The following is a 25,977-nucleotide window of genomic DNA, read 5'->3' as shown; positions in this document are numbered from 1 at the left end:
GGATTCAGAAACTCCCTGCCTGCCCTGGGAGGGGTTGTGACCATTGTGAGCCACGGATTCTGGCCCTGGCTCTGCCATGAGGCACTGGCAGTCCCAGGCAAGGGCTTGTTCCCCCTGGGCCTCAGCAAGGGCACTGCCAGAGTCAGGTGGGACACTGTAGACGGCCCACCCAGCAAGGGTAACAAGTCAGGCTGTGGCAACATCCACACTGGGGGTTCCTGGGAAATGATGCCCAGGAGCCCACAGGGTAAAGCTCAGTACCCTCAACTCAGGCCCCACAGATTTTTCAGGCACTGACTCAAGCAGGAAGTGATGACAATCAGTTGATGTTTACCAAGCACTTTATTCCACACCTCACACTACTGAGTGCGTAACACCCCCATACAGCCCTGGGAAGCAGGCTCCAGAATGTCTACCCCCAATTTATACGAGGAAGCAGGTCCACACAGAAAAAGCATTTGGGCTGGACTGTGAACCAATGGCAGACTGACCTCAGAGCCCAAGCCCAGAACCTCTGCACCTACCTTCTGGCATCCTTGGCCCCAAAGGGGTCCTTGGACATCCAGAGAGCTCTGAGCAATGACCAGCCCCTTCTCAGTAAATACCCAGGCTGATTCGGCCTGGAGTCAGGGCACGAGGTAGCCCTTCTCCAACCCCACGAAGGCTCATGAACACAGAATTCAATTGGCTGCAAAACTTCAGCCGTTTATTAACAAATGCTTTCCTACCCTCCCCCAGCCCCTCCTCACAGCACCAGGAGAAACGAGGGTGTAACTATGTGTGTGTGTGGGGGAGGGGGACCACAGAAAGCCAGGGTGAATGGGAGCAGCTGGTGAAGCGCTGGCTGGGACCCTCCTCTCGATGTTGCTGACTCCTGGGAGGAGACAGTCGGTTTGGGCAGAGGCCTATTCTCTGCCCAGCCACAAGCAGAGCTCCATCCAAGGGAGGCCAGGCCTGCCCACGGGCCCAGCCCGAGAGCATAAAGGAAGCTGGGGCTGGCGGGAGTAGGAGGGGGAGGAAAACAGACGGGACTCTGGGTCTGCCACCCAGCCTGGGTCCTCTGGCCTGCCTGTGCCAAGTCTAGCGGCCAGGAGCTGGCCTTTCTATCGAGAGGCTGCCACCACTCACACTGGCCTTGCCTTCTTGGCCTTCTTCTCAGACCTCACGGACTCATCGTGGGCTTTCCGCTTCTCCGCTAGTTTGTTGGCCTATGAGGAGGAAGAGAAGGATCAAGCTGTGATGGGGCCAAGTGAGCAGGGAAGGGGGACCCCCTTTTCCTACTTGAGGCCATCCCTTAAAAGCAGAGCTTCCAGAGAAGTTAACAGGCAATTGCCACAGGGAAAAATGAATCTATCAGAACCACCTCAGATAGGGAAACAAGTCTTCACATCTGCTTTTAAAACTATTACTTTATGATCCCACAGCAAGTTAGGAGGACCCCTGGCTCCCAGAGCTGGAGGCAACTGCTCTGTGGGAGAGCTGAGTGCCACTCAAATCTTTACCAGGAGCTGCTGGGAAAGGGTCAAATTGGAACAGTCTTTCGGCCAGGGCCATCTATCTGGCAACACCTGTTATAAAACAGGTAGGCCTCTCAACCTGGAAATTATACTCCTAAGAATTAACGCTGCAGAGACATGGGAAGTTAGGCAGGGACAGCTCAAGGGTATTTTCTAAGAATGAGTAAAAGTGGAAAACAATCTAATCCTACCAGCAGGAACAGGTCAGGTATGGTGTGACATTCATGCTATGGTTAAATGAAAAACATGCCGCAAAACAATCTATATGTAGTGTGACACCCCCAAAATAAGGTCTATTATTACATGCACACAAAAAATCTGGGGGGCTGTTACTACAGACCACCCCAAGGGCAGGACTGTGAGCCACTTCCTCGCCATCCAAATAAGTCCGGATGTGCAGAGAACTTATATTTTTGCACTTTTTTTACAGTATTAGGTTGGTGCAAAATTGCGGTTTAAAAGGTTAAAAATAACTGCAAAAACCGCAATGACTTTCACACCAACCTCACATATGTGGCTTTGTGAACAAGAGGAAAAGAGGAAAGAAAACAGAAGCTTAACCAAAACCTCCCGCAGGTCCTCCTGTTCTTGGTACTGAAAGCAGGCCTCTCTTAAGAAGAGGCCTCTGTGCCCGGTCCACCTCTATTCCCACAAGCAGCCCTGTCCCCAGACCCCAGCCGACAGGAACAGCCAGGTGTAGGAAGGAGACGGAAGCCTGAAGAAAACCCGACTGAGAACTGCTGATGCCAAGATGCGGCCAGGCGAGGCAGGCAGCCTCAGAACAAGGCTAGGAGGGCCCGGAATCTGCCCAGAGAGCCAGCTGGCCCGAAGTTCCCCTGTGCAGCCACACAGGTGGCCACACCTGGGGTCTCAGGCGGGTGGCAGGGACTGACCTCGCGGACTTTGCGCCGCTTGCCAAACATGATCTTGTTGTAGAGGTACTTCTCCCGCTTCTTCATCATCATGATGGCCAGGCGCTTGGCCTCACTCTCCTCCTCCTGGGCCAGCCGCTGCTTGTCCTCCAGCTTCACGGTGCCTGCCATGACCCTGGGCTTCTGGGGACACGGGGGGGACCCTCGTGGATGCAAGTCCCCATACTCACCCCTGCTGGGGGGGGGGGGGGCAGGGCTTCCCAGGCTGCACCCATTACCTTCCCCTCCATCCGCTGCTCCTCCAGGGCTGTTAGTCGGGCTTCTTCCTCCTTCTCTGAACCGGCCTCCACATCTTCCTCCTCTTCATTTTCTCCCTCTTCGTCACTGTCACCATCATTGTCTTCCTCATCTTCCTCTTCAGATTCATTCAAATTTCCTATAAATAGCCGATGGTTTCTGACCGCCCTGGGAGCCTGCTCTGCCCCTGGTAGGGCGAGAACTAGCACCTCTTCGGCCTGAGCGCCTCCCACAGGCAGTGCTGGGCTGTCCCAACCATGCCCCTGTCCGGCCACAGTCCCAGCTGCCTGCAGAGGAAACTCCAGGCCCCCCACTCCTGAGCTCCACACCTGTGTAAACGTCAATGACAACTTCTAGACCATTCTGCTCAGTTACTCTGAACATCCAGGAACACCTGATTGTTAAGACAAAGACGTTCCCTTCTCCTAAGACTTACTCCAAAGGTGGGTTTAAAGTGCTTGGGCCTCTGCTACCATTTCCTCTGGAGCTTGCCACCTCTGAAGCCAAGAAGGGAACCAGGCAGCTGAAGCCCAGGGAGCCAACGCCAGCCCGAAGGAGCCCGCCCACCCGGGCTTCTCCCACTCACCTGGGTGCTCCCCTCGCTGCAGGGCCAGCAACTTCAGCTTCTCAGGCGGCACGTAATCTCCTTCCTTCTCTGACACGAAGGGTGAAAGGTGTGGGGGCAGCTGCACCCCAGGGAAGTAGTCTGCCACGGGGAGGAGCAGCCGGGCATTTACAGAGTCAAACACCCACTGGGGCTGCACATAGTACCTGGTGCAAAATGGAGGCAGAGAGAGGTCATGGGGGCCACCCGAGGTCCCACTGCATCTACAGGGGCCTTGAGACAGATCCCTGAACCTAGAGCCCCAAACAGGCGGAGGGAGACGACGGCCGTGGGGGCCTACCTGCCGATGACAGGGGTCTGCTGCCCGGGCCGGTCGACAATCTGGTGGGTGATGCAGGAGTCTGTGACGTCGTAGGTGGCCCCGATGCACAGAGACTTGTCCCAGGACACATCCCCTCCAAAACTCCTATAGGCACAGGGGGAGCCCACAAGAGCACTCAGGTATGAGGTGCTACCTGCCTTGGGACCCACTGGCCCACAAGCTCACCCTTCTAGGACACGCCTGTCCCCTCCCCACCCCAGGATCCCCCGGCTGGCCTACACCTTCAGTGCTAGCCCAGTGGAGACCTTCTGCCCTAAGCTGGTGAGAAAGTGACACCAGCTGCCCTCTGATGAGTACTTCCTGTGTGCTCGGGGCGTGCGGAGCACTTTCCATGCACTCTTCTGTTGAATCCTCACAACAGCCCTAAGAAGGGGATACTGGGCGGCATCCAGGGCCGCCCTGTGCAGGGTAAGACCCAGCCCAGAGTGTGGCAGAGCCAGTGCTGTTGGGCTCCCTACCTGATGATGAAAGCAAGGGCCTCACGGGGCACCTCACGGTTCAGGAAGAACTTCAGGCCCTCAAAGAGCTTCTTATGCTTCTCCTGTGCCTCCAGCTCCTTCCTGCGGTCCTCCTCCTGTCCCGTCATCTCCTGCCAAGAAAGGGACCAGTCTCGCACCATCGAGCCCGCCTGCAATCCCACTGGAGGGCAAGGGTTGGAGATGACCCCCCACCGCCCCACTTCCTTCTAGATCCCTCAGCCCCAGTGGCCCCCTGCCCTGCCCACTCCTGGAAGGCAGCCAAGTCCTCACCCCATCGGCAGGAAACTCGTCCGCCTCGGCCTCCTCCTCTGCAGGCAACACGGCGCGGGCCAGGCTGGCGCTCAGGGCTGCCAGTTTCTACAGAAAAGAAGCAGGGCTGCGAGGCTGCTGCTTGCAGGTGGGGGCCTTACTTGGGAGTGTCGCCAGGGTTGGGGAGGGGTAGTGACAGTTCTGGGACATCAGTGGTTTGGATTCTGAGGGAAGCCCTGAGACCACATATGTAGCCACGACCCTCCCCATCCCTGGACCAGAGACCACCCTTCTGGGGGATGCAGGGCCGATGTTCTAGAAGCCCCTCTCACCTCCATAGAGCTCTCAGAGTCCAACGCGTAGCTGTCGTCATGGGCTTTTGCCTCTGTGTGGGCCTGATTCTCGAGCTGGGAGGCAGGGGAAGGTCAGAGGAAGAGGATGCCCACAGCCCCCAACCTCGTGTGGGGACAGAAGGGCTGTACCCCCCGCACAGTGAGGAGGTGGGGCTGGACTGGGCTGGGGCCCTACCTTGGGCGGGTAGTGCAGGTTGAGTGACTGGTAGAGACGGAAGTTGACGAAGCCCAGCAGGGTGGTATAGAACTCAGTGAAGGTGGCCATGACCCTATAGTCCACGTCTGTCGGGTGCTGGGGGGCACAAGAGGTGCTTCAGCAGGGTGGGGGCAAAGACAACACTGACAAGCTACACGGGGTGAGGGGCTGCCTGCCCAAGAGCCAGGAGCTCTTCCAAGGTGGCCCATCCTTTGGAGCTCTGCCCTACGGGAAGGGACTGTGTAGCGTGTCCCCATCCAGGAGCATTCTGGGCACCAGTGGGGCTCTGGACAGGGGTCCTAGGAGTTAAGGGTGTCCTGGAAGCCAGTGCAGATCCCCACGCCATAAAGAGAAGCAAAGGGATGCTTTGTCATGCTGTTCCCGGGAATGGCAGGCACCCTCCCTTTCCTGCCCCAGCTCTCCCCTCATCCTGCAAGCCCCAGCTCAGACTTCTGCCCCTGCAGAGGCCACTTTCTCTGCCCAGTCTGGTCAGAGCTCCTGCATTCTCCATTGTCCATCCCAAACTCTTCAGCTAATGTCTTCTCCAGGGCGAGCCTGTGAGCGCCTGATTGGGGGAGCAGTATTCCCAGAGCCCAGAACCATCACTGGCCCAGCTGGGAGAGGTGGCCCTGGAGCAGTCTGTCTGCCCAGTGGGGGTAGGGGTGGATGGCACTCAGTGCCAAGCCCTGGCAGGAGCCTTGGGATGGACACTCAGGATTCAGTGCCCAGGCCTAGGGCCCAATACAGAGAGGGCTGGGGTAGCTGCCTGACTCAGTCCCAGGGAGCTCTGGAAAAACGGTGGGCAGAAAGGCTGCCTTCTTGGGGCAAAGGCAGAGCCACCCCCTCAAGCTGCCAGCCCAGCAAGCAGGGGACATGGAAGGGCTCCTCTTTGACTTTGAGGAATCGATACAGCAAAACATGGCAACGATCAGAGACCTAGACCAAAGCACCTCAGTTCTTGAGAAGCACTGCCCCCCCGTCAACCAGGGAGGCTAGGGGCTAGCCCAGTCCTGCTGACCCCCGGACCTGGACAGGAGGCCACAATACGGAGCAATGTCCAAATCGGCAGTGTCACAATGTCCCGTTTGTACTGGGCATGCCTATGGCTCTGAGCTGTTTCTCCATCCTGTCATCAGGCCGTGACCTGGGCTGTAGGGGCATAGAGCCAAGAGGTACACCACCTGTCCCCCCACTCACACACCGCTGTCCTCCCAAGAGCATCTGCCAGTGCCCTTAACGGGCCTGGAGAGCACCTGAGCGCCAGCTCCATTTCCCATAGCACAGCGCTGAGGCCCCCACCTTCCTGGGTCCTACTTTGGGGAGCCCAGCACTGGCTGCTCGGGGATGGGGCACATCAGAGCCTCGGCTACAACCCAGGACCAGTCCCCCATCTGCTGAGAGGAAGTAGAGGTAGTGGGCTGGCCAGGGAGAAAGGAAGCACGGGTGGCCATTCCCTTCCCCCAGCCCAGCTGTGTGGAGGCTGGCCTCCAAAGGGCCCTATTCACCACCCGGGAGGACACACAAAGACCAGTCTGAGCAGCATGGGGGTGGGACATCAGAGAAGAGGAAGGAGCGGAGGGCTAGAGAGGAAGGAGGGAAGGCAGGAAGGAGGAGGAAAGGAGGAAACAGAATGGGGAAGAGGAAGAGCCACGGGCTCTAGCAAATATGCCTGTCCCAGGGAGTGGGAACAGACTACAGCCTGCCACCAAACGTCACCGCTGCTCTGTTGTCAGGAGTTCTGGCCTTCAAACCCCCTCCAGCCCAGGCTAAAGAGGAGCCCAGACCCCCGGCTCACCAGGTCAGCAAACCTACTGTTCAGCCAGGCTGGCACATGTGCTCTCCACTAAAGTCACCAGTTCCCACTCAATGCAGAAGCAGGCAGCTGTGCAAACGCTGGCCCACAGAATGAGAAGGTGGCGAGCCTGGCTGAGACCCTGCGGGGACTAGAGGCCAATGATGCCCCATAAGGAGGCAAAACCAGGATTTCTCTCCACGGATCCCTGCCCCAAATTCCCAGTCTAAAAAGAACAAATAAGTAGTGCCACGTACTAAATGCTTCCCCTGCGTTCACCCTCCCTGATCTCCCCCCAACCCCCCAGCCCTACGGGGGTGATAGGACTGGGAGAAGCTGAGGAGTTAAGCAAGCAGCTTGGCCAAGGTCTGGCAGCTGCCAGCGACACAGCAGGATGAGGACCCCAGTGGGTCCGAGGGTAGGGCTGGTCTTGGTCTCTGTCCAGACCCCCACATTTGCTCTCTATTCATTCAGCAACCCCCAAAGGCCAAGCACCAGGAACTTGGAACAATTTTGTTCATAAATTCTCACAACAATGCATAGAAAGTGGAAGCACATCATACATGAAGTACACAGAGGTGAAGGAACATGTTCAAGGTCACCCAGCTGGGGGTGCCGGAGCCAGGCTGGCTCAAGCTCTTATTACCACGCTGTGCAGCATGTTTCCCACCCGACCTCACACACCCATCAAAACTTAGGAACCCAACACATGCTGGACTCTGCAGGAGAGCAAACTCCCCATTCCGCTTCGCTCACGCCCTATCTCTGTCTAGGAGCCGGAGGGAGCAGCAGCCCAGCACAAGCCCTTGCCGTGGGCACACTCACATCGTGGGAGAAGGCATAGGGAGTGATCCACACAATGGGCTGCCCCAGCACCTCAGCCTGGTAGTAAACGCCTTTGATGGACAGGAAGACCTGGGGGGAGGGAGAGGACAGCATGGTGAAAACCAAGGGGACAGCGGGGGCGGGAGCAGGCGGGGCCCCGCCCTGTGGCCCTGGGCTCACCTTGCGCAGGGCCCGGGCAGCGATGACATAGTGCAGGAACTCCACAGTGAGCCGGCGGCACAGCTGAATGGTCTGTACATGGCACTTGCCGGTCCGGGGAAAGGTGGAGAAGAGGAAGCACATGGACAGGGCGTCGTCCAGGTCCCGCAGAGCGTCTATGAACGTGGGGTACCTGCATGGCCAGAAGGGGAACACTCCTTCCAGGTTCAGTCAGGGTCACCCCTAGAGGCCCCAATCCCCAATCCTGACCAGAGTTGGGCAGTGCCCAGGGGCCTGGTAATACCAGCTTCCCCACAGCCCTGCGAGGAACCACAGACCCTGAACATGCCCACTTAGCTCTGAGGTCAGAGAAATCCTGACGGGGATCCCCAAGATGCCCACTGCAAACCAAGGACTCGGCCTAGACCCACTTCCACACATTGTGGTCAAAGATTGCAGATCAAGTCTGTGGCTCTTTCTTTCTCAAGGTGGAAACTTCTTTCAAAGGAAATCTATCTTTCAAGACAGATGGCAGAAAAATGTGACATTGCCCTAGGGGGACCAGGACAGAGGGTGGGGGGGCATGCCTGCTTATAGCAGCATCTATGTCCTGACGTGGCCACAGGTCACCAGAGTGGGTTGTCCTGTCTCTCATCACCCAGACCTCTGTCTTGTTTATAGAACCAATTAGAGCCAGACAGTAATAATGCTGGAACTGGGTCCTGGGCCAGAAAGAGCCAGAACAAGAAAGTGCTCCCAGGAATCCTGTCGTAAATCAGGAAGTCGACGAGAACAAGCCTTCCCTGGCACGATCCACTACTGCGTGGCTACCCCACTGAGGGACAGAGGCATGGGTCACGGAGAGGACACTGGAGTATGAGTACTGACACCGAAATTCCAGTCCCGGCTATGACCCTGCGTGGTTTACTTTTTCTCGCCCAACCTCAGCGGTCTCATTTGGAAAATGACACCATTGGACCAGACTGTTGTTTAAAACTGGGCTCTTGCAGCTCCCTGGAAGCACCTGGGGACAAGTGGATACACAGGGCTTCAAGTCTCCCTCCTCGGCCAAAGCAGCTGTCTGGCATCCAAAACGCCTTCCAGAAAGCTTCCTTTTGCAGAAAGGCTTCTGCTGCTTCAAAAAGGGATTCTGAAAGCCATGGGACCAGAGACGGCCAAGTTCTTTCTAGCCCTCAATGGCATTACTCACTGAAAACAAGTCAGGAGGGGCCTGCCAGGGCTTCAAACCCCGACCAAGATGGAAGAAAGGCTGCAGGGACTTCATGCCAAGGCAACGAACAGGAGAAGAGGCATCCTGTTTCCTGGTGCCTCCAAGTTTCCTCACTCCCCACCTCCCAGACAAACCCACCAACCCAGGCCTTTTGTAGAAACAGCACTAATCATTTCTGAGCCACCTGCTTTTCTTTCTTAACCAATGGCTACAAAGTTGGGGCAGGGGAGGGTAACACAGAATGGGACCCCCCCCCCAATCATACTGCCCCCTGGGTGCAAGAATCCAGACACTTGCTTTTTTTCCACGTTCCACATCATAGCTGTGTGTCACAGGCAGGACAGGACCTACTGTCATCTCTCTGTTAGAGAAGAGGGCCCGCTGGGAGCAGAACTGTTCTCGGGCTGCCCAGCTTGGGGGCTACAGGGCTGGGGTGAGAATCCCAGCTGCCAAGCTCCTGGGCCAGGGCTCTTCCTGCACGAGCACATGACTGGCCTGACTCAATGAAGCCAAGTCCATCCAGCCTGAAGCTAAGTGTTCCCAGGTCATCAGCCCGAGAGGATGGACATTCGCTCAGCCCAGGGTTTCTGAACCTTACCATATTAACATTCTGGGCCAGGTGGTTATGTGTTGTGCGGACTGTCCTATGCACCATAGGGTGGTTAGCAGCAGCCCTGGTCTTTACCCACTAAAAACCAATAGACCTCCACCCCCCCATTCAAGTCATGAGAACCAGAAGTGTCTCCAGACTTTGCCAAATATCCCCTGGTTAAGAGCCATCATCCTTGGTTAAGAAACCCTGACTCAGACAATGAAAGAGCGGGACCAAGTAGGCTGGGCAAGGGACAGCTAAGATCAGGTATCCAGCCACGTCCCCCAGGTCTGACTATGCACCTGGTGTGCACGCCCCAGATCTCTGGCTCTCTTACCCCAGGACCTTTGCACTTGCTGTTACCGTGCTCGGATGGTGCTTCCCCTGGCTGGCTCAGATGTCTCCCCTCAGAGACGTCCTCTGACAAGCCCATAACTAACAAGTCCCCCAGCTCCCTGCACACAGGTAGCATACATCATGGCACAATGTATGACTTGCTATCAGTTTGGCAGTTTGGTTTTTGGTCTGCTTCCTCCGAAAGGATGCCAGCGGCTTGAGCAGGGTCTCGGGCTTGTTCCCCACAGTCTCCCCAGTGCTCAGACTGAGCCCCCCACGCACCGCTCCTTGACGATGTGGTCAAGCTTGTAGTTGGGCTTGTTGTCCTTCAGACGCTCCACAGTGTTCCACTCACTCTTCCCATAGGCCTTTCGCAGCTTCCGGACGAACACCTGGAAGAGAGGACACCATGGACGCTGGGGACCCCTCTTCCATGAAGGAGGGACACGTGGGGCAGCAGGACTCCCGAGCCTGCCCGACCATGTCACCTGCGCCCTGAGCCTGGACCTGCAGAACAGCCAACTCTAAGGAACATCAAAACGCCCCCCTCTGATGAGCAGAGCCCACATAACATTTCAGTCAACAGACTGCATATGCAGTGGTCCCATGAGATTATCATGGAGCTGGAAAACTCCTGTCACCTAGTGATGCCCCAGCCCTCGTCATGTCGGAGTGCAATGTCTGTGGCGATGCTGGTGTAAACACACCTACTGCACTGCCAGTCGTACACACGGATAACGTCTTGTGTATAGCACATCACAGTTGATAACGACAATAAACAACTGTGTTACTGGCTTATGTATTTACTATACTATACTTTTCATTGTTATTTTAGCGTGTACTCTTTCTACTTACTAAAAGAAAGCTTGCTGTAAAGCAGTATGCCATGTTACACCCAGCAGCCTCATCTCTTAATTGCCCCACTTTGTCTTGTGCTTGATTTAATCTCGTGTTGTTTTGTACAGTAACACGCTGTACAGATTTGTAGCCTAAGAGCTACAGGCTATCCCATACCGCACAGGTGTGTAGCAGGCTAGACCACCTAGGTTGGTGTAAGCACACTCTGATGTTCACACGAGGAAATCACCTAATGAGGCAATTCTCAGAACGCATCCCCATTGTTAAGCGGTGTATGACTGCAGCAGCAAAACAGGGCCAGCCATCCACCTCAGGGGACTTGGGCAAGGGGGCCAGCAGCAGTTGCTGGCCAGTCCCCTGTGGCCACCAGGTGGCGCCCCACCCTCCCATCAAGGGCCTTAGCCTGGCCCTGCTTCACCAACCGTCTATTTTTCTTTATTTCGTTTTTTCTTTTTATTGGGGAATATTGGAGAACAATGTGTTTCTCCAGGGCCCATCAACTCCAAGTCGTTGTCCTTCAATCTAGTTTTGGAGGGCGCAGCTCAGCTCCAAGTACAGTTGCCGTTTTCAATCTTTAGTTGCAGGGGGCACAGCCCACCATCCCATGCGGGAGGAATTGTCAACCTTCTTGTTGACAGCCCTCGCTCTAACCAACTGAGCCATCTGGCTGCCCCTCCGGCAGCTCAGTGGCAGCTCATTGTCTTCAATCTAGTTGTGGAGGGCGCAGCTCACTGGCCCATGTGGGAATCGAACCATCAACCTTGTTGTTCAGAGCTTACGCTCTAACCAACTGAGCCATCCAGCCACCTCAAACAGTCTATTTTCAATTATCTGCATTTGGTATAAACAGGCTTCTACTTTCCCCGTGGTATTTAAGTATTTAATGGTTTCTATTTGTGGAATGAAAAGCTTGGTCTCCTGAGACCAATTCTAGAAAGAATCTGAATAGGAGCGGTTTCTTTGGCAGAGAACACACCTGAGGGCCTCTGAAATAGCACCATCTTTGTCTCAGAAGCAATAAATTTATGCTTTTTCAAAAGAACCAGGGAAAAATTACAATAGGTAAAGCATTAATCATTTGCCAGATTCCGTGCAAACGTTTTCCACAGGTGAGCTCAGTCAATCCTTGAGACATTCCTTTGAGGTAGAATTGCTTGCTCAGAGAGACTAAACAATGTGCCCAAGGTCACAGTGAGTGAGTGGGGTCACAGAGCTGTGACGGGCCCATCCAAACACACCCTAGAGCCCAGGCCTCACCTTGTATTCCCGGAACTTGTTGACAATGGGTTCATGGAGGAGGAATCTGATGTCTTTGATGAGGTAAAAAGTCCGGGCTGCCGTGGAGCCCTTGTTAACCTTCTTCTTGTGTTTGGGTTCATGGGGATAAATGCCCTTCAGGATACACAGCCGCCTGCAAGACAACGGCCATTCCGTCTGTCAATAAACACGCTAAGCCTGGGAAACAGCAGTAAACAGGGAACATGGGGGCCTGCCTCTGGAGAAGTCCCATTCCAGTGCAGGTGCCAGATAATTACCAGTTCCCCCAAAATCACATAATGCAGACTGTCACCAGCACCAGAGAGAACACAATCAGGATGTTGATGGGGCCAGATGGCAAGTACCCCTTTTAGCAAGAGGAGTCAGGAAAGGCCTTGCTGAGAACCTGACATTTCAGTCATATGAAGGGTGGAGGGAAGAGCATTCTGAAAAGAACAAGGGCTGTGAGGGTGAAAAGTGCTGGGGACACCTGAAGGACTATAGTAAGCTAGGGGGCAGTGCCCACAGGCCGTGCAGGAGTCTGGATTTGACTCTACGGGGAGTTGAGAACTCCTAGGTACAGGGTCAGGGATGAGCGACAAAAACCCAGAAGAGACGGGATGAGCGACAAAAACCCAGACAGAGAGCAGCAGTGTGTTGTATGGGTGGGCCCACTGTGATGACTGAAGGCAGAGTGACCCAGGTCTCCTACAGCTTCCCCACAGACCACACCTGGCAAAGCACAGCGCACTAAGGCAAGGCCAGGTGAGAAAGAGGAGGGGTATCAGAATTCCAGACGGAGTTTGTGGCAGCGCAGGGAAGACAAGGGTTCACTCCCCAAGCACCCCCGAGGGCCCCCTAACACACCTGAAGTCGGGCAGGCTCAGCTGCAGCTTCTTCCGGGCTTTGTTTCGGGTGATGTAGTTGGTGGCAGAGCCTCGTTCATACTTGGGGAGAAAGAAAAGCAATGACTGCAGTGACTGACATCAGTCTGTGGGCATGCTTCATGCCAGGGGCAACTCTCACTCGGGATAAGTAGCCCAGAGGCTTCTGGGATAGGAAACACCACAGGGAGGGAGCCCACCTGCCTGAATGAATTCTGCACTGTCCTTGCAGTGGTCAGAATAAAGGACACACACATCTCCATGGTGCCGGGGACCATGAGGTTGGCATGATCAGGTGCTGTGCCAGGCACTTAACAGTAGCTCTAAGTACTTGGCCATGATGGGTACTAATTTCCACGTTATTTCATTTAATCCCCATAACACTCTGAGGTGGGTGCCATTAAAACTCCTACTATTTCACGTGGAAGGAGACATCTCAGTGAAATACCTTGCCCAGGTCACATAGCTTTCTAAGGGCTCGGGCTGGGATTCAAACCTAGGTCTGGGTCCAGAGCCTGAATGCCTAATTCACTAAGCCAATGTTTTCAATTTTTTAAAAAATTATTACCACCCCACCAGCAGAAGCCTTTTTAGACCTTTCCTCCCCTTAATCGCCCCCTCTCACAGCCCCAAGAAATGTTATAATACCACCGATGTACTGCAGATCAGTTTATATAATGTGGTCCTTGAGAGGGCCACGACCACTCCACACCAATTTTTGTCCCCTTGGGGGTGATATCATCTGGCTGAGAACGCATTCTCTAAGCCAGAAAGCCTCTCCCCTTCCCCATTCATTGATTCACTGATTCAACAGACAATAACAGGATCTCTACAATGTTCCGAGCATTAAGCTAGATGTTGAAGAGCAATCAAGACAAAAGCCCTGGTCCTATCTGCTTCCAAGGAGAATGCTATGCAACCATCTGGATGTGTGTGGTCCCAAGCTGCTGCCTCACACTCACATTTCTGTGAGTGTAGCAGTGCACTCTACCAAGCACCGTGCCATGAGAACCAAGCACATCCTTTCTAAACAAGATCTTCCTCTGGAGGAAGAAAGCAGGGGCCTCGATGGCCAGGTGCAGCTCTCAAGATAGACACCTATATCCTCCCGAGGGATATGTTTGTGAATAACCCCACAGTCATGAAACATACCCTTCATTCACTCTTTCCTTCAGGCATTGATTACCTACTGGGGATTAGGCCCATGCCAAGTCCTGCGGATACAGTTTCAGACTGTCTCAGAAAGTTGAGTTTTCATTAAAAGTGTTTTCCATGGCCTTATGCCACACAAACCTCTGTCACCACGCTTATCTTTTGAAACAGTAAGGGGTAAGTAGTTCTTGGCTGGGGGATTTTACTCCGTGTGTGTGTGTGTGGGGATTAGGCATTTTGGGCTGTTGGGTGCTACTGGCATCTAGTGAGTTAAGAGGTCAGAAATGCTGCTAAACATCCTACAACGCACAGGACCGCCATTCCCACAACAAAACTTTATCTGGCTCAAAGGGGTTGTGAAACCCAGCTTTAAAAACTGTCGTGATTTGTTTATATATCTGCATCTGTGACGCAAGGCAGGATTTCCCATCTTACATCTTTGTAGTTCCAATCATTAGTACCCATTGGGTGCTCAACAGTGTGTCGGGTTAAACACAAATTGGCCAAAGAAACTTTCAAGCTGAAAGAAACACTTGAGTCAACTACATCTCCCTCACCCTCATTCCTTCCCCAATCTTTTCATAACACCAAAGTAATTCTCCACACAGCAACAAGAACTCCTTCAAAAACTGATCATGTTACTCCCCCTGTAGTTGAGTCCTACTGTGCTTATATTAAAAGCCAAACTCCTGTCACCGTGGCTGACAGGACTTGCATGATCCAGTCCCATTCTTGCATGATCCATCGGCTGATGCCATTCTTCCCTTGGTTTATTACACCCCAGCAATCATGACGTCTTTCCAATTCCTTGTACATAGCAAGCCTTCCCCACCTAAAGGCCATGGCACTTAGTTTCCCCTGACAGGCTTGTTTAGTAAGCACTCCCGTGTCCCTGATCCCATCCGAGGTCTCCTAAGCTTTCAGATTTCAGCTTAAATGCTATGACTCTGAGAGATCTTCCAAGACAAATAGGTATCCTTTGACATTCTCCATCCTTATCCCTCCCGCTGCATCCTTCACAGCACACGTAACAATCTGCGATAGTTTTCTTTGGTTATCCAAGAGTTCACCTTCCCCACTAGCAAATAAGCTCGGGAAAAGCAGGACCACAACTGATTGTTCACGTTTCCATCCCCAGTGTCAAGGGCAAGGGCTGGTTCCAGAGAAAAGGACGTAAGTTTTAGATAACAGCTGGCCTTCGGCTGGGCCTGCTTTTGGGGTGAAACTATGCTTGGTAACCAACTCCCTTACAGCCCTACTCCAGGGTTCTTTCCCGGATTTCACCGGGCGAGTAGTGCCTTCCTCGCCCATCTTCGGACCCCTTCTCACGGCTGTCTCCCGTCGCGTGGAGCCCAATCGTTTCTGTGCCCACGAGGGACCAAGGCCTGAGAAAGGTGCAGTCCCCAAGCTGCGTCGCGTTCCTGTCTCCCACCTCCCACCTCGCCACCCCGCCCCGGCACCTCCCCGCCTCACCTTCTTCTTCTCCAGGCCTCCCATGGCTCCACGCTGAAAGGGCTACGACCGACGCGCGGACTGATAGCGCCACTTCCTCCCGTGCGTGCCTCGCGTAGGCCCCCGAGGACCTCCACGCCGCCGGTCTGTGAGGGCTGCCCCATAAGGTGCCTGAGCGAATCTAGGAAAGGATGGGCTTTCCTCCTCAAGATTTAAAACTAAACCCTCCAAAACAAATCGCTATGACGGCTCTTTCGAGATCTTTTCTACCTATGAGCCTACTACAGACAGTTTTGGTGTTTAAACAAAGGAGTATAGTCAAGCACTTCTATAATTATCTCGATGACGGACGCATGGCGTTTGAACCCCGTTGCATGTTGGGATGGAGGAGGGCGGAAAACTTAAAGGCAACGCAGTGCCTTCTGGGATGCAGAGGGGAGCACTTACTCCGAGGAGCGTGGGCGCGCGTTCCCTTGTCCTAGTAACAGTTGCTAGGCGGCGTCGGAGCCAGGCTCCCGGAGCTGAAAACCCGCCGCCAGGGGCGCTAAGTGGCTCGCTTCACTGCGAGCCATCGGCTTGGCTTTTCTTTTGGTGTGTTCGCTGTTCCGGGAATTAAATAAAGCAAAAGCAGACATTTTGCTTAGAGACCTGAGAAGACACTTATATTTTCTGAGCCTTAGCGGTGGGAAGGCCAAGCGGAGTTATACAACTCGTAGTATATTTTAAATGTACATTTAACACGTTTGAGCTTTTAATGTGTACACATGATTTTCATATTGTGTTCCTCAAAGGATAATTACAAGATTTATACAAATATTCACACCAAGATGCTGTGGTTTGGGAAGTAAAGTTTTAAGGTTGTTTGATCTTTTCTTCCTTTAGACCTCCAAACTCGATTTGAAGATTGCCCCAAATTTTTAAATTTGAGGCTCTAGGGAATGTGTACTGGACTAAGGTTATGGTCATAGCACTCACCCTTTAGTGGTAGATAACAGACGTTAAGCACTGGCCAATGCTTGTTTTGAACAATGTGAACTTGATTATCTACTTTAAAGCTAAAATAAAACCCAGCGATTCCACAAACAATAAAAAATAAAACGAAAACTGAGTAGGGGAAGGTAAGCTAGCAGAGAGTTTGAAGAAACTTGCCAGAAAGGTGTGAAGAAAAATAAGGTGTTCAAAGTAGAAGACAGAGGAATGTTTCAAAAAGGTTCTGAGGACAAAAGGAGTGGAGCTGGCAAAGAGAAAGAAGAAAGAGACCACCCAGGCCAGAAGCAAATGCTTGGGGGATTCAAAGTGATCCAAGTCCGTTATGACTGGAGGAGCATAGAGGGTGTGACTGGACAAGAGGAGAGAGATGCAGCTGAGAGGGTGACTCATGAAGGGATCACTGGAGCAAGGCCAGTATTGTTAGAGGCATGGGACCTGAGCAGTTGCCCACAGCCCTGTGCTTGATGCAATGCTCCCTCGCTGTCTTGAAATTCTGAACAATTTTTTAACAAGGCACCCTGCATTTTCATTTCTCACTGTCCCTCATAAATCATGTAGCTGGTTCTGAACAGGAGGGACTCTTTTGTTCATATCAATTTTGAGAGGTGAGTGGAAGACGCAGGTCGCGGTATCTAGGAAAGCAGTGTACAGTCAGGTCTGGAACTCAAAATAGAGGTCATGTAGGTACCAGATTTTACAGATAAGGAAATTGAGGCTCAGGGAAGTGCAGTGACTCACCCCAAGGTCACTCAGCTGCTATGTAGTGGAAAATGGACTTTCATTAGGCAGCTCCACTGCAGAACCCACTGCTGAAATCACACTTCGCTGCCTAATGAGTTGTTGACAGGCCTGGGCACACCAATTAATTGCCTCCTCTCTGCTTGTAGAAAATGTGTAAGTCTAGGACCATGCAAGGCAGTTGAATTTCATAAAGAAAGGGAAGTGGTTTTTAACCATAGAGCTGTCCATTCATGGAATACTTTGTGAAATACCAAGCTTCAGTCATCATTGTAGTGAAGAGCCCAGACTCTGCAGACAGACATTCCTGGCTTTTTACCTCCAAGCTATGGACAAGCCACTTTACCTCACCATACTTCTCTTCTTCATTTATAAAATAGGGACAGCACCAACTACATAGAGTAGTTGTCAACTTAAATATTTTAAAATTATTTTAAAAAATAATAGCGGTACAACTACTTTGGACGACAGTCTGGCAGTTTCTTACAAAGCTAAATGTGGTCTTACTATTCAATCCAACGATGGTACTCCTAGGTATTTACTCAACTGATGTGAATACTAAATGTTCACAAAAAAACTGCATGTGAATTTTTGTAGCAACTTTATTCATAATTGCCAAAATTTAGAAGCAACCAAGATTTCCTTCAATAGGTGAATGGATAAACACACTGTGGTATATCCATACAATGGAATATTATTCAGCAATAAAAATAAAATGAGTTATCAAGCCATGAAAAGATGCATAAATCTTAAATGCATATTGCTAAGTGAGAGAAACCAGTCTGCAAAAGCTACATATTACAAGATTTCAATTTTATGACATTCTGGAAAAGGAAAACTACAGATGGTTAAAAGATCAGTGGTTGACAGGATTGATGGTAGAGGGAAGGCAGGTTGAATAGATGAAGGGTTTTTTCTAGGGTGGTGATACTTAATGTATGATACTATACTGGAGGGTTTATGACCCTACGTATTTGTCAAACCCATAAAATGTCACAAAACAAAGAGTATATCTTATATGCAAATTAACAAAAATCACTTAGGAGGTCAGTGGAATCCCAGGGTGGAATGCAGAATGTGACAAAACAATCTAACAGTTTTTTTGTTTTGTTTTGTTTTGTTTTTAGATTTTATTGGGGAAGGGGAACAGGACTTTATTGGGGGCACAGTGTGTACTTCCAGGACTTTTTTCCAAGTCAAGTTGTTGTCCTTCAATCTTAGTTGTGGAGGGCGCAGCTCAGCTCCAGGTCCAGTTGCCGTTGCTAGTTGCAGGGGGCGCAGCCCACCATCCCTTGCGGGACTTGAGGAGTTGAACCGGTAACCTTGTGGTTGAGAGCCCACTGGCCCATGTGGGAGTTGAACCGGCAGCCTTCGGAGTTAGGAGCATGGAGCTCCAACCACCTGAGCCACCAGGCCGGCCCCAATCTAACAGTTTTACAAATGTGTGAAACAACCTTACTGAAGAGAGTGGGGAAAAAACGTGATGACACAAGTAATCAATTGACTATATATGTGAGGGTTTATTTCAAAACATAGTAAGTTTTGAAATTGAGAGTGTGAATCTTCAAACTTTGTTCTTCCTTTTCAGTATTGTTTTAGTTATTTAGGGCCCCTTGCAATGCCATATAAATTGAGGATAAGCTCTTTTACCTTTGCAAAAAAGGCCATTGGAATTTGATAGAGGTTGCGTTAAATCTGTAGATTGCTTTGGGTAGTATTGCCATCTTAAGTCTCCCAAACTATGAACATGGGATGTCTTCCCATTCATTTAGGTCTTTTAAAATTTCATTCAGCAATGTTTTACAGTTTTCAGTGTACAAGTCTTTTGCCTCCTTGATTAAATTTATCCCCAGGTATTTTATAACTTTACATACTTTGTAAATAAAATTGTTTTCTTAATTTCCTTTCTATATTGTTCACTGCTGAGACTCTGTTTCCCTGCAGGATCATGGAAAAGAAATGCTATGAGGATCATGGGAGAGAAGTAGAGTAAAATGCTTTGGAAACCATAAAGTGCTGAAAAAAATAAAAGTGTTAGGACTATTACTGGGGTGATAATAATGAAGAATAAAGCCTCTCGACCTGCATCATCCAATATGGTAGCCACCAGCCACATGTGACTATTTAAATTTAAAATAAAACCAAATAAAAATTAAATCCCTCAATCACAGTAGCCATATTTCAATGGAAGAATAAGTGAGATAACCCACGTGAAGTACTTGATATCTAGTAAGTTCTCAAGGACCCTTGGGTGCAGGATTCTACCCATGTCCATAAGTCTAAACTTTTTAATCATTTATTCAGATATTTTTCTCCTTACTGATTTTGAAAATCTTTTTGTTGAAAACTAACAGACGTACAGAAAAGTGGACAAATGTGGTGGCTATGAAATGCACCTCTCAGGTCTCCTGCATAGAGCACAAGGGTCAAACCTACATTACTGATTGCTGCTCTCCCAACTTCCCAGCTCCCTTCCATTTTCTTCACGGGCATTTCCCCAATAAATCTTTTGCACATCCAATTCTGTCTTGGCATCTGCTTCCTGCAGGACCTAGGTAACACAAATGGTACCAGTAGTGGTCCTTTGACCACTAAACCTGTGGTAAGATGGGGATCCAGGACTGGCTCACTCACTGCTTGGCAAGCCAAGAGGATACCAGCCTTGTTGATAGATGGGACATAGAGAGTCCATGGCACAAGGTGGCAGCTCAATTGCAAAAAATTTCACGAGTGGTAACCTAAGAAAGTATCTGAGTGGAGGGAAGTAGCAGGAGCACTGATTGCAGTATTTGAAAGATATGAGGGAGGAGTGAACAATGCTTACAAGAGAAGAGAGTCGGCTGGTTGTTGCCAAGTTGTATGGATGCCCTGTGAAGGGAAAATGAGAGACCAGAGCTTATTAACAAGCAATTACTGGCTAATTGTTAAAGTCAGAGGGCCCCTGAGTTATCTTACAAGGTAGACTTTATCTCCTGCATTGGAAAAGTAGACAAAGCTGAGCAGCAGTAATCCAGTGATATTTGAATGCTCACCAAAGCAGGTCTACTAGGCTAAGGTCAGGGCTGAGTAGGGTAAATCTGGGACCTGCAATACGGGAAAAGGTATTGAATGTTGATTCTGCAGATCTCTGGGCTTGCAGAGGTGGTCCATTCTTCCCTAGTAGGAAAGTATGCTGTGCTGGAAGAAGCTATAGAAATATCACCACACACACACACACACACACACACACACACACACACACACACACAACAGCAACAACAACACACCCTACCCCATAAAAGATATCCTCCGCACGATTTTTCCTGGGTGCCAGGCCAAAAACTAGGGCTGACTTTAGGAGAGGAGGTTATAGAACTGGGCTCATTAGTATCCATGGGAATGATACTCCTTTTCTCCCATCTCCACAGTGGTCCAACAAGAGTGATGCTTAACATCTATAACAACAAAACAAAGGTAAGAAGGGATGAGCAGAAAGCTGAGGGCAATTGACTCTATAAAAAGTCATGATTCTTTGCTCGGTTTCAAGACCCAAAGCAGTTTTCAGATGTAGAACCCATTGACTAAAGAGGTGGCCAGTTCCCTAGGAGACAGGACCCTTCAGTACCATGGCATAAAAGTTATAATGATTTACCCCAGTCCTTCCCCAAAGGGACTTGTGGCCATTTACCAGGTGACTACACACTGGGGAAAAGGAAATACCCAGACATTTGGAGGAATACAGTGGTACCTCGGTTTTCGAGCGTCTCTGTTGATGAGCATTTTGGTTTATGAATGCCGTAAATTTTATGGATCTATGGTATCATTAGACAGTAAAATTCATGCTAAATTTGCAATTTTAGGGGTTGATTTTTAAAGGTCTGGAATGGATTAATCCTTTTTGCATTACTTTCTATGGGGAAACGGTGCCTTAGTTATTGAAAGTTTCAGAACTCGAAAGGTCTTCTGGAACAGATTACGTTTGAAAACCAAGGTCCCACTATATTAGACAAAGGGTCTGATATGACATTGAAACTCACAGACCCAATGGTCATCGGTTTAGGGCCTTCCTATTAGAGCAGGGGCTTACAGGTAAAAAATGGAGTCCTAGCTCTAGTCTAGCTCGTGGTGGGCCCACTGGGTCTGGAGACCCACCCAGTGGTCATTTCCCAAGCCATGAGCATATAACTGGCATTGATATACTAGTCAGGAGGAATCCCATATTGGTCCCCAGGAATGTGGGGTAAAAGATCTCATAGTGGGGAAGACCACACAGAAACTTCTGAAATTGTCCTCTCCCCCAGCCAAAATGGTAAATCAAAAACAATATTGAATAAATAAAATACAGGCTATAGACTGGGAAAAAATATTTCCAAATAACACATCTGATAAAGGTCTTGTATTCAGAATTCTTAAAACACAGTAAGAAAATAGGCAAATGATTTGAAGATACTTTTCAGGCAGCAAATAAGTGCGTGAAAGTGTGCTCAACATCATCAGCATTTAAATTAAAACTTCAAATAAAACCGCAATGAGCCAATCACTACACACCAATTAGAATGGATGAAATTCAAAAGACTGACCATATCAAGTGTTGGTGAGGATATGGATCAGCTAGAACTCTCACATACTACTGATAGAATATAAAATTGTATCACCACGTTGGAAAACAATTGGGCAGTTTCTATAAAGCTATATACATAAAATTTATATTTATAGTTATATTTACCCAGTCACTCCATTCTTAGGTGTTTACCAAAATAAATGGTAGCATGTATTCACACAAAGATTTGTACATGAACGTTCTTAACAGCTTTATTTGTAATAGCCAAAAAGTAGAAATACCCAGATATCCATCAATAAATGAGTGGAGAAACAAATTGTGGTATATCCATACAATGGACTATTACTCAGCAATAAAACGAAACAAAATACTGATACATTGGGCAATATGGATAAATCTCAGAACAATTATGCTGGATAAAAGAAGCCAGAAAAAACCCTACATCCTGAATTATTCCATTTATTTAAAGTTCTGGGAAGTGTAATTTGCAGTGGTAGAAGGTAGGTCAATGGTTGCCTAGGAGTGGGGGACGTGAAGGGTAAGAGGGAGGCATTCCAAAGGGGCAGGAAGAAACTTTTCAGGGTGATGGATGTGTTCATTATCTTGATTGTGGTAATGGTTTCAAAGTTGCATACGTTTGTCAAAACATATTAAATGATACCCTTTAAAAATGTACTGTTTACTGTATGTTCATTTTACCTCAGTGAAACTACAATAAAACGTTTTCAAAAATCACTGTTGCATCTGGGAGCAGGAGAGAGGGAAGGATGGAAGAGATTAGTGCCACCATTAAAGTCCTAAAAGGTGCAGAGGTGGTAGTCTCTATCACATCTCTGTGTAATTCATCAGTCCGGCCTTTGCAGAAACTGGATTGATTCTGGAGAACGACTGTAGCCTACAGTAGATGCAACCAAGTAGTAGCCCTGATCACAGTTGCTGTGGGAATGGTATCATTTCTAGAGCAAAGTAATAATGCTTGAGGTCTGTGGTGTGCTGCCATTGACTTAGCAATAGTGCATTCTTTTCCATTCCACTTAGAAAAGAAGATCCGAAACAGTTGTCATTCTCATGGAACTGACTAAAATATTCATTTAGAGTTTTACATCAGGGCTACGTTAATTCTCCTCTCCCCTGTCATGATATAGTCTGAAAAGACCTAGATCATGTGGACAGCCCACAGACCATCACACTGAACAGTCAGGACAAGCAAAGAAAGGGCTCTGGCTGCAGAGCAAACAGCACGCCATTTGGACCATCAGATCCAGTTGACTCTGTAGTTTTGGAGTCAGTGGTTGGAAAGATGTGGTATGCAGCTTACGGCAAGCCCCAGTGGGAGAATCACAACGCAAGCCTCTGGAATTCAGGGGCCAGGTCATGCCATCCACTGCAGAGAATTATGTACCATTGGCGAAAAAGTTCCTGGCTTGGCCCTGGTCCCTGGTAGAGACACCATCTCTTCAAAAGGCAAATAAAGTTGTAGTATTATTATTGAAAGTAATTTAAAACTCACAGACCCCCAGGGATTCATAGGCCACACTTTGAGAACAACCCTCTAGGTGATGGAACTAACAATTTTCTTTTTCTTTTTTTTCGCCCCACCATCCTCCACCTCCTCTCTCTTCCTTTTTTTATTTTTTATTTTTTTTAATTTATTTTTTTTTCTCTCTCTTCCTTTTCCTTCTCTTCCTCCTCACTTTCCTCCTTCTCCTTCTTCCTTAACAAATCTGCCTTTTCTAATGTTTTTGTGCAATCAACAAGTGTTACTTATGTCATTAGAAAAATTAAGATTAATTATGAACATCTTTCTACAGGAAATGTGCTCTAAAATAATAATTTTGTATGTTTACATATTTGATTACTGAAATGGATATTGCATATATAACCATGCAGTCGTGTATTTGTTGTATCCATTTGTGTCATGAACCTTCATGCACACAATTTTATTTTTCTCTGTTGGATTCTTTCTTCGGCTATGTCTTAGCCCAGTCAGCTTAAGTAAGACCCTCAGGAACAAACCTTTAGGCTGACAGTCAGCTTTGTTGAGCCATTGCAATGTGTGAAACTTCCCAGCAGGGGAATTGTGGGGGTCTGACCCCACAAAGGGAAAAGTTATTAAAGTTTTGGGGGAAGGGTGAGGTTAGATGCACTGTAAACCAAGCAATGTTTCGATGGGCTCAGTGCAAGGCAGGGCTGCATGAGAAGGAACAACTTCAGATCTGGACATCAAAGTGGACCCAGAGTCCTGTTCCCTTGGAAACTACAAGGTTAAGATAGGTGTGGAATGTTGTTGAGTCCAGAAGCTGTTGCCCGGAAGCTGCTTCTCTGTGTCACAGCAACTTAGCGCCTCCAGGCATGTTTCATTCTTAGTAATATGATTTCAAACAGCAAATTCCTGATAGTTTGTGGTTTTAGGGAAAAAAGGAAACCTTAGTAAAAAAGTAATAGTCATTCCAAGAACATGGTTATTGGGACACTTTACAGTTGTAACTTGACCTTGGGAGAAGTTATGATTCCTGGATTTATCTGCGCCTGTTCTGATGCATGGGCAGGCAGACTTTACTTGCTCTTTCCAAGCTAATTTTTACTTTCTCAGCGATAGTCTCCCAAATAGAAATCCCAAATCAAATGATTTAGTCATCTTTCTCTTTTACGTTCCCTGACCATATGACCTAAACAGCCCAGCTTCACCCTCAGTCATTCTATTTCTAACAGCTATGGGAAATGCACCTGTACCCACTGGGCACTGAAGTACCTTCAAAGGAAACTTCTCACCAGAGGCCAGGCCATGGGGAGTCTCTCCACTATGGCTGCCTCTTCCAGATTGCCCTCCTAGAGGTGGCAGGAACCAGCATCACCCCCCCCCCCACCACAGAGGGTTGGGGGGCCAGGGCAGTCCTGTCTCGGACCAAGGCAGCTCCACGCACACAAACTGCTGAGGCTCCTCTGGAGTTCGGAACCAAAGGATCTGCAGAAGTTGGGCCTCCTTCCTTCTCCAGAACCTTACCTGGATGGGCCACACCCAGCCTTCCTGTACTGGACTGTCTAATTTTAAATTTATAAAGTACTTCCGTAAACAGACGCACATCTCTGTATAGTCATGTACAGCTATGTGCTGAGAAATGCATCGTAGGCAATTTCATTCTTATGTGAACATCATAGAGTGATTTACACAAACCTAGATGGTACAGCCTACTGCACTCCTAGGCTACAAATTTGTACAACATATTACTCTGTACCGAATACTGTAGGCAATTATAACACAATGATAAGTATTTGTATATTTAAACATATCTAAACATAGAAAAGGTACAGTAAAAATACAGTATAGAAGATATGGTCCGCCTGTACAGGGCACTTCCCATGAATGGAGCTTACAGGACTGGAAGCTGCTCTGGGTGAGTCAGTGAGTGAGTGGTGAGTGAATGTGAAGGCCCAGGACACGACTGTCCACTGCTGTAGACTCTATAAACACTCTACACTTAGGCTGCACTACATTTATAAAAAATATCTTCCAATCTTCAATAATAAATTAACCTTAGCTTACTGTAACTTTTTCACTTGATAAACTTTAATTTTTTTAACTTTTTGACTTTTTTATAACACTGAGCTTAAGACACAAACACATTGTACATCTCTACAAAAATATTTGCTTTCTTTATGTCCTTATTCTATAAGTGTTTTTCCTATTTACATTTTTTTTTTACTTTTTACACTTTTTGGTTGAAAACTAAGACACAAACACACACATAAGCCTAGGCCACCATAGGGTCAGGTTCACCAAAATCACTGTCTTCCACTTCCACCTACTGTCCCATTGGAAGGTCTTCAGGAGAAATAACATGTGTGGAGCTGTCATTTCCTGTGATAACAATGTCTTCTTCTGAAATACTTCCTGAAGGACCTGCCTGAGGCTCTTCTTGAGGAGGTTTAACCCTTAGAAATATTTCCATGGTGGTTTGCTTGGTTTGTGTCTTTTTTCATTACAGCTTTGCTTGCAAGCAGATAATGCACCATGAACATTCCTCTCTAATGAAAACCTTTCGGTGTTGGGGTCCATGTTTTCAAACTTTTTAAGGAGCTTGTTGAGGTCTGAAAAGCTTCTGCTAAACCCTTCACTGTGAATTTTCTTAGGCGTTCTTTTTCTTCTGAAGTTTCCTGTTCTCGGCCTCTTGTTCAGCTATGTGTTCCTGTTCCAGTTCCAACAACCTCTCATTAGTCAGTTCCTGAGGAACCACGTCTAGGAACTCCCCAGCGGCATCCT

General features: G+C 49.1%; 1 protein-coding gene across 2 annotated transcripts; it reads right to left on the bottom strand.

Moving 5' to 3' along the window:
* Positions 1–679: 679 nt before the first annotated feature.
* PES1 (pescadillo ribosomal biogenesis factor 1) lies at positions 680–15,750 on the bottom strand. 2 transcript variants are annotated; one of them, XM_019743116.3, is made up of 15 exons: positions 15,470–15,750; positions 12,828–12,907; positions 11,961–12,114; positions 10,128–10,237; positions 7,708–7,879; positions 7,528–7,617; positions 4,890–5,006; positions 4,694–4,768; positions 4,383–4,469; positions 4,092–4,222; positions 3,592–3,717; positions 3,273–3,457; positions 2,668–2,825; positions 2,411–2,572; positions 680–1,208 (listed from the first exon to the last, which is right to left on the bottom strand). In XM_019743116.3, the coding sequence occupies exons 1-15, from the start codon at positions 15,491–15,493 to the stop codon at positions 1,125–1,127; spliced, it is 1,755 nt and encodes a 584-aa protein (XP_019598675.3). In that variant the 5' UTR covers positions 15,494–15,750; the 3' UTR covers positions 680–1,124. The 2 variants fall into 2 exon arrangements, with proteins under 2 accessions (XP_019598675.3, XP_019598676.3); XM_019743117.3 differs by having other exon boundaries at positions 988–1,208; positions 2,411–2,569; positions 15,470–15,614.
* Positions 15,751–25,977: the final 10,227 nt, after the last annotated feature.

This window comes from Rhinolophus sinicus, chromosome 9, assembly GCF_057876585.1.
Source record: "Rhinolophus sinicus isolate RSI-liver-muscle chromosome 9, RSI-T2T, whole genome shotgun sequence".
Taxonomy (NCBI): Eukaryota; Metazoa; Chordata; class Mammalia; order Chiroptera; family Rhinolophidae; genus Rhinolophus; species Rhinolophus sinicus.
This window is presented reverse-complemented; position numbering and strand designations above follow the sequence as displayed.